This window comes from Chaetura pelagica, unplaced genomic scaffold (assembly GCF_000747805.2).
Source record: "Chaetura pelagica isolate M959 unplaced genomic scaffold, ChaPel_1.0 scaffold676, whole genome shotgun sequence".
Lineage (NCBI taxonomy): Eukaryota > Metazoa > Chordata > Aves > Apodiformes > Apodidae > Chaetura > Chaetura pelagica.
This window is the reverse complement of record NW_009953724.1, coordinates 430908-439328: the sequence shown is the minus strand read 5'-3', so window position 1 is coordinate 439328 and position 8421 is coordinate 430908. Positions and strand designations below refer to the sequence as shown.

Genomic DNA, 8421 nt, shown 5'->3' with positions numbered 1-8421 from the left:
CGGGGGCGGCCCGGGGGGACGGCGCTGGGGGCGGTTTGGGGGGTGGGGTGAGGCCCCGGTTTGGAAGAGGGAAGGATTTTTTCCTCCGGTCGCCGCGGGCGCGTCGGGACCGAGTGGGTGCGTGTGGGAGGCTGCGGCCTGGGCCTCGCGGCCCCCCCCAATGGGGAACCCTCAGCGTCTTCTTGGGTTGTTAATTGTTTATGATCGCTAATAACTGCCCTTCTTTTTCCCTGACGCAGTGCAGCAGTGAGCCCTGCTTGGGATGCAGCTGGTTCTGCGTGGCCTGCCCTGGGGGACGTGGCGTGACCAGCTGTGGAGCTGTGACCATCCGCAGGCAAGGCTGAGCAGCTTTCACATCCCAGCGTGTGTTCATCCGGGTTTATCCCCTCAGAGCAGCGCTGGCTTCTCAATTTCAGACTTTGCAACATCCCTAGGTGCTTACCTGAAAATAGGAACTGGCCATCCTTTGTAGTCTCAGAGTAAGAACCACTCCTGTTTCAAAGCAGTCCTGATGGTGTTTATGTGCCAGCTATAATCTCTCGTTCACATTATTTGTGGAAGCCTTGGGCCCAGCTGTCAATAAATAATGTAATGCACAAAAACACTAAGAAAGAGCAAGGAATGGTAACTGTACCTGGAGATCTGGGAAGCTCCAGGCTGAAGGAAATTAATTAGTCTGAAGCTAATCTGTTTTCCAGTTTTTAAAAGACATTCTGTGAGAAAAGATGCACATAAAACCCTTGCACTTGGGTGACAGATCCTATCTGCCATGCATGTGCTTCTAGGGTTGAAGCCTTAAATGTAGTTCCTTCCTAAGAGAAAACCAGACTTATTTTTCCTTAAGAAAAATCACATAGAAGGCCACAAATCTTCTTGCCACACCTTGGGGTTTGGAGGCAATGCAGATGTCAGCTTGCTCTGTAGTGGGCTCATCGTTTTTCTTTATTATGGTATTTTGTTCTTGGGGAGGAGTGAAATGCTTGATGGTGCCCAAAACACGGGGGAGGAAACTCCTTCCTGGAAGGGTCGGTGCTTCCTGGAAGGACTCGGCTTCAGGGGCTGAACGTGATGTATCGGTTAGAGGCAAGTGGTGGAGGGTTGGACTCGGTTCTGACAGCAAACAACATGCGTTTAATATCATGTTTTAAACACCAGAGCCTGTCACCAAACTGCTGCCGAGTGGGAAGACCGAGCTGAGAGGCGGTTCTCCCGTTCCTACCGCAGCTCTCCGGGGCGTGTGTCCTGCCCCAGGAAGCCAGGGAGCTCATCCCGGCAGCCATGGCAGCAGACGAGAGGGATTACAACCTGACGGAGGAGCAGAAGGCCATCAAAGCCAAGTACCCACCCCTCAACAAGAAATACGAATGTGAGTGGTTTTTAACACTGGTGGTACCGCGTGCGTGTGACAGGGCAGTGGGGAGGGGGCAGGAGGGGAAGGAAGTGGCTTTTTAGGCACATGGAGTTTCTTAATATGCTGGAACTGTGTGTGTTTAAGCTGTAGTTGAGTTAACAGAGATACTTAGAATTTCTTTATCTCAGATAAACGCCTTTGTTGTTATGGGTGCTAAATAAATCATTATAGAAATTAGTTAAGTCTCCCTTGGAAAACTTTCCCCCTTTCAAGCTGTTTCTGAGCGAGGCAGCACATGGTTCTACCTCTTTTATACAGGAATTGATGTTCCAGAGTGTGTTGATTTGCTGTGTGGCGTTTTTTTCTCCTATCTGCCTTTCTAAAAGATCATTATCCCTCCCTTTCCCCACCCCTGGAATGTCTTCTAAGAAGATGTCAAGCAAGTGGGTGGCAGCCCAAGGGCTTCAGGTGCTGACAGGAGACCAGTCAGTGTCTGTTTTCTATTTCAGCCAGGACAGTGTCTGCTGCTCTGTTAGAATATATATTTTTAGGAAACGTTCAGATCTTTATTTGATAGCAGTGCAGGAATATGGTGACATACTGCAATAGTCACTCTGTTACCATTTCTGGAAGAGGTTTTATCCTTCTTTTATCTCCACTGGAATTTGTTTGCTTTAGAGACTGTTGTTGGGAATCCATTAATGGTGTGTGAATGATCTAAACAGCATCAGAACAACCTTCCAGTTACAGTTATCACAGTGTGGCATTTATTGTACATCCCAAGTTAGCTCTGTTTCTGCCAACCTGGTGTAATTTTGCATCTTTCTTGTTCCTCTAAATGAATGTAAATGATGTTCATGGAAAATCTGATACATGCTTGGGAAGTTAATCCTACTTTATTAGTGAAGATTGCCTTCTATTTTGTATTATGTAGGGTTGTTTTTTTTAAATTCTGTTTGCATAATGGGTGTTTTGGGGTGTGGACAGGTCGATTTCTTTGCTGAGCTGGAAATATTTGCAAATCTCATCCTCTGCATGAATAATTTTCAGTCCTGCAGACTTCAGCAAAAACTCTTGACTCCTGGTTAAAGTTTCTCTTTATTGCAGTTAACTTGTAGAAGCCTGTTCTGCAGGTAGGGCCCTGGCATGATGACATTAAACACTGTTTCTCTGCTTGGTAGAAATAATCCAACATTCCACTGTGATAACTTTTCCTGATATTCTGGAGAATAGATTATCACTGTCTGTCATCTGAAAATTAATGGCAAGAAGTTCTTGTTACAGCAACAATACCTGAATTCCTTGGGTGTTAATCCTGATTTTTACAACATGTTTGGTGATGTCATGCCTTTTCTTTTCCCTTCCTCCTCAGATCTGGATCACACAGCAGATGTGCAGTAAGTATGGGCAGCTGGGATTTCTCAGTATGACAGATTGATTGTTTCTCTCACTGATGTAAATCTGGAGGACCTGTTGAAAACTGCTTGCAGATGTTCACCCTACAGAACTAGGAAATGTCACACACTGGGGTTTTTTTGAGCTCAGTTTTGTTTCTGCTTTTGGGAGACAATAGGATCACATTTGTTTTCTTTTCTCATGTAATACTCCTCTGGTGCTGCTGCTGTACCTCTGGTATTTGAAAATTCCCAAATCATCTTTTAACCTCTTCCTTTTAAATCAAGCTTCTGAGTAGTTCACTTTTATAGACAGCAGTTACCCATATTAAGAAGGAAAATAACAGAATCATAGAATGGTGAATGTTGGAAGGGACCTTAAAGATCATCAGGTCCCATGAGCAGGGACACCTCCCACCAGACCAGGCTCCACAAAGCCTCATCCAGCCTGGCCTTAAACACCTCCAGGAGCTTTCCTGTTTGGTAAAACATTTGTTCTCCATATTCTCCTAAGAAACTCTTCATACAAACTGCAAGAAGGAAAATCTCTTGTGATCTGCCCAAATACATAGATGTAAAAAAACGAAGTATTTTTGTTAATTCACTCCCTCTACATGAACTCTCTTGTTCTGATTTCTCACCTGCATAATACTTTGGGGATTTTTATTAATTTTTGTTATGGTTTAGTGAATATTCCCATTTGTTTCTAGGCTACATGCCTGGGGAGACACTTTGGAAGAAGCATTTGAGCAGTGTGTCATGGCCATGTTTGGCTACATGACTGACACAGAGACCGTGGAGCCTGTGGATACAGTGGAGGTAGAGGCAGAAGGTGAGGCTGTGTTGGCTTTTTATATTGGAACTCCATGAATCTTGAGGGAGAATGGTGCCAACATTTTGAATCTTTACATGTAGCATTGTTGCAGTTAATTAAAATCTAATTAAACATCCCTGATCTGGGTCTTCTAATAGTACAGAAGCTGTACATCTGACCTGCTCTTTAAAATGTTTGGGTGTTCTTGCTGAGACCCTCAACTGATGATCTTCTCTGCTTTAACCACCAGGACATGACATGTTGTCTCTTCTTTTCCACTTCTTGGATGAGTGGCTGTATAAATTCAGTGCTAATGAGTTCTTTATACCCAGGGTAAGTGTTTTGTTTGGGTCATTTTCTCCATTTGCAGGTCAAGACTATTCTTTGATAATACCAGCTCAGAATGCAAAGTTATTATAGGAAAAAAAGGAACACAACAGAACATTGAAGCACAACACCTGGAGAACTGAAAATATCAGGCCAGAAAGGCTTGAGAAACAAATTGTTAAGCTTTGTTACCTCAAACACTAATTGTTTCCTGCCATTATACAGTTTGTGTTCCAAGTAGCAGTGCATCTCTTTGAGGCTGCTCAAATTCCCTTTAGATTCCACTTAAAACAGTGGAGTATAACCCTCATAAATGGGATTTACTGAGAATTTCTGGTGTTACTGACAGATTTCTTCTCTGGCTTTCTTTGCAGGAGGTGAAAGTGCTTCACATTGATCGAATGCAATTCAAAATAAGATCAATTGGGTGAGCTTAAATGATCAGTTGATTTAATTAATACCTTTACATGTTGCTTTCAGAGTAACCACTTTGAAATACTGTTGATGTGCTGGAGTTCCCTGATGCTTTCTAAAAATTGATTTGGGGCTTCTTTTTTTCTTCCTTCAAAGCTTTACATTAAAATCTCACTGTTCTGTGCTCATCTGTGAAACTAATTATAACATTTGATCAATATTACCAAAATTCCAACCACCTCTCTTCTGTGTTTTTTTAAAGGTGGGGAGAAGAATTTTCTTTACCCAAACACCCTCAGGTATGCAGTGGTTTTTGTAAATTGTGAATTTTGTGCATTGTGGGGAGGGGGGTGGTGTCTTTAAATAAACATCTCTGGAGTCCTCAAGAGCTCCCAGGATAAACACTGGATGGGACCACAGGCACTAACCTTAAGGTCTTTTTACCTGGGTTTTTTTTGTAATTCTGAAATTATTGATCCAAGCATCTGATGCTTCCTCACAACTCAACAGTTGCCTTTCCTTTTGTGATGCTGAGGACACTGTAAACCAGTCGATATTCAGCATGTTTAACTGGGCTTGGTTTTCACACTATTCACAGCTTTTTGCTTAGTTACTACCTTTTATTTTTGTCCTCCTAAAGAAGGACTAGAAGCAAATCCTTCTCACCACACCAGCTGGGTCAGTCTTAGCACAGGGAATGTTGCTATTATGTCAGAAGTGAGAGGAGGATTTTGTACAGTAAAAGGCAATAAAATAAGGGAAGAGACACTAAGCCACTATTTGGCCTGGCCAAGTATGCCAGTTTTTCTTACTCATCTGAACAAATACAGCTTTTTGGGGAGAAAAACTATGAAACTGGGTAGCATTTGTAAAAGGTGGGAAGTACTGGGTACTTAACAGTGGTAACATGATCTGCTATGGAGGATGTAGTTTAGAAAATACAGTTTTTTGTGTCTTTTTCTCTCCAGGGCACAGAGGTGAAAGCCATAACTTACTCAGCAATGCAGATCTGTGAGGATGAAAAGCCAGAAGTCTTTGTCATCATTGATATTTAAAGCAAGAAAAGTGTGGATCCGAGTGGATACTTTGTCACCAGCTGGCAAAAGTCTCTTGAAAACTGTAATTCCTGAGGAAGGAACTAAGGAATTGGCCGATTCATGTCATAAATTGAAGGAATAACTGGGGGGAATGTCAGCCTGTGTTTTGACTTCAGGATGGGGAGACAGAGAAACACCTGCATGCCAGGAAAAAATGAACTAGTTGGGGTTTATGTGGTGGTGAGTTGTAAGGGTTGAAAGTCTCTCAGGAATGGCAGTAGGCAGCTGTTGAAGGCTGATGGGAACTAAATAGGGAAATTAGTGGGGCTGCTATTTAAAATACTATATTTTGGTAGGGTGTCAGGAGATGATCTTCATCTGCATGATTTTAAGTGTTCTGACATGAGGTGACATCCCTCCTCCATATTACAGACAAGGTCCAAAATGTCTGCAGTGCATCAGGCTTAATGTACACCTAAGAAAGTACACCAACTCAAAACCCAAACCACCACACTTCCTAGAGGTTTTTTTTAAAAAAAAAGTCATGCCAGCAGGTGGTGCTGAATGGCTGTAAATAAATTTCCACGTGAAATCCTAAAGCATGTGACCCTGGAATCCTAATAGCTCCTGTTATCACTGAAAAGTAGGTGGCCAAGGGATGCAGGGGTCTGGGTGGGTTCACTTCCAGCTCTTGTGAAAGCTGATTCTTTTCTTTTAAAAAAGCACTTGACTCCTCTCCCCTGCCATTTGCTCCTTTAAAAAGGACAATACAGACTCATGGCAAAGAATTATGGAACTTCAGCTCACTGAATAGAAATGAATCAAAAGTAATTAAGAGTGTTTTTATTTCAATTGCAGGACAGCCAAGGTGCATTACTTGGCATTTAAGTGTGAGAGGAGCACAGGGAAGGTCCTGCTGGCCTGACCTGCCTAGTTTTTTTAATTGTCAATGCTACAAGTGCCTCACCTCTGGAGGCAGGGCCTCATCTTGCAAAGTCCTCTTAAAAAGGCACTTTTTATGTCTCTTGTTGTGAAGATTCAGGAGTTGAATCCCTTTTAGAGAAAGCTGCAATGCTAAAATAAAACTCGGGACTGAAAGATAACGGATTTGCGTGTCATTTTGGCCAGCGGATTTCCAACACCCGACGGATTCGCTTTGTGCTGGGCTCTGCTGCGCCGAGCAGACCCTTTTTCTTTAAACAAAAAACAGATGGTACAAAAGCAAAGCCTGGCTTTCCCCGCACCGGTTTGAATTTCCTCTCGGGAGGAGCTCCAGGGCCTGCAGCCGCCGGCGACGTGTGGGCAGAGTGAGGCCGGGGCCGGGCTGCTGGGGACAAGGGGAGCTGAGGGCCAAGGAGCCCCCAGACCCTCCGAGCCCCCCCAGACCCACCGGCCACGCTGCCCCGACCCCTCCCCGGCTTTGACACGTCATTGGCTGGCCGGGTCATGTGACTGCGGCCAGCCAATCAGGCGTCGAGCTGAGGGGGGCTTTGTTCTCCGCGGAGCCTGAGGCGGCGGCGCTGGGGGGGGGGCCCGGCCCTTCCCTTCTCCCTGCCCGGCTAAAATGGGCAAAAAAGCACCGCCTGTGAGGCTAAAATTACAACACTGTAGAAGTGCTGAGGTATCCAGTGTGTACCGTCAGTGACAGGCTGCAGTAAGCTGCTCTGCCTTCAGGAACAGCGGCGGGAACTTGCTAGAAAAACGTGAGTTGTCTAAGTGTTAGTCATCTACATGAATATATATATATAGTTATTAAGTACATATAAAACAGGCATTAAATTCACCTTGTTCCGTTTCCAGAGTTGTGGGAGGGACGGTTTAGAGGCAGCAGCCTGTGTCCTGGAAGGCCTGTTGGGCCCTGGCAGGACAGGAGCCCCTCGCTGGGTCTCACCCCCCCTGAGCTGGGCCCCCCTGGGGTGGTTAAATACTTGAAAGTGGCTAATTAAAAACACGCTTAAACCCCAAAGCCTCCTTTTCTTGCCCTTAGACGAGCAAGTTCTGTGGTGTGTGTGCGTCTCTGTGGGATCAAGGAGATGCTGCAGTGACTGTTCTGGGAGGCAGATTCAAAGGAGGTGACACATAAGGCTGGTATAGGTATTTGCCAAAGGATACTTAGTATTTATGCAAGATATTGGGACGAGGATAGAGTGGAGAAGTGCTTGGAAAAGATGTGCACTGGTGGTTATCAAGTATATAAATCCCAAGTTAATACAATCCCCCTAAACTCCCCTAAATGCATGGAGTTTGGGAGAGCCTCAGGGAATTATTACACAGGCGTGTCCTGTCCTCACTTTTCCCTAGGTATCTGTAAACGGCAACTGTTGGAGACAGGGAGGACCTTGATGTGAACCAATATCACTGTTCTCAATTTCTCTACTGGGAATTTTTGCTTGCTTGGCAGTAACCTCAGGCTACAGATTCTGCTAACAGGAAAGGAAATGTAGCTCAAAATGAGACATGAGAACAAGCAGTGGCTCTTTATCAAGCACACCAACTGTGCATACCAGGCTCTGCTGTCAGGCAGAATGTTTCTTCTATGCATTCTGAGATATTTTTTTTTATAATTTTAGTACTAAGCATTTTCAGTTTCTTGAGCAAGGTTCTCTGACCCAAATGACTGGGGGGAAAAATTATTTTAAAAGCTGAAGACTCCACAATTACAAAGGTTGCTTAAACTCTAAGGGAAATTGTCCTCATAGACAAATGTTTTTATGCTGTTGAGCAGCCCATTAAGCATTCTAAATTTATGAGTTGGAGAGGCTTTCTAAAGCCATAAGTGCTCCCCTGAAATTAAACGGGCTTGTCCTCTTTGTTGTCTTAGTATAAAAACAGGAGTTTAAGCAAATCTTGCACCAACCCTGGAGAAAAAAAAAATAAAAATCCTGACACCTGTACTTCCAGTGACTTTTATTTGGTTGGCACCATGTTAGTGTATCTTTGTTTAAAATTCACAGTACAAAAAGTTGACATATATGAAAAGGCAAACTCATACTACCCCAGTGCACTACAGGTGCTCTGTTCATTGCCCTCCATGGCTCCGTGTTCTTTTAAACTACTCATGCTTTTCTGAACCACAAGAAGCAG

At 44.1% G+C, this 8421-nt stretch overlaps 2 protein-coding genes across 2 annotated transcripts in view; one reads left to right on the top strand and one right to left on the bottom strand.

Moving 5' to 3' along the window:
- The window catches only part of RBBP4 (retinoblastoma binding protein 4), an 8539-nt gene extending 7768 nt beyond the window's left edge, over positions 1–771 (bottom strand). Inside the window, exon 1 of the mRNA XM_010000567.1 lies at positions 756–771. Within this exon, the coding sequence (XP_009998869.1) occupies positions 756–771 (16 nt within the window). The remainder of the gene's footprint in view (positions 1–755) is intronic.
- Positions 772–1278: 507 nt separating this feature from the next.
- Positions 1279–5491, top strand: ZBTB8OS (zinc finger and BTB domain containing 8 opposite strand). Its single transcript, XM_010000565.1, has 7 exons — positions 1279–1366; positions 2724–2748; positions 3456–3577; positions 3810–3892; positions 4261–4313; positions 4563–4599; positions 5269–5491. The coding sequence occupies exons 1-7, from the start codon at positions 1279–1281 to the stop codon at positions 5353–5355; spliced, it is 495 nt and encodes a 164-aa protein (XP_009998867.1). The 3' UTR covers positions 5356–5491.
- Positions 5492–8421: the final 2930 nt, after the last annotated feature.

Excerpts from the sequence above, each read along its gene's own strand:
- ZBTB8OS (XM_010000565.1), top strand. The coding sequence starts at position 1,279 with ATGGCAGCAGACGAGAGGGATTACAACCTGACGGAGGAGCAGAAGGCC. Across the intron at positions 3,578-3,809 it reads AGTGGAGGTAGAGGCAGAAG|GACATGACATGTTGTCTCTT; the intron begins GTGAGGCTGTGT and ends TTTAACCACCAG. Across the intron at positions 4,314-4,562 it reads TTCAAAATAAGATCAATTGG|GTGGGGAGAAGAATTTTCTT; the intron begins GTGAGCTTAAAT and ends GTTTTTTTAAAG.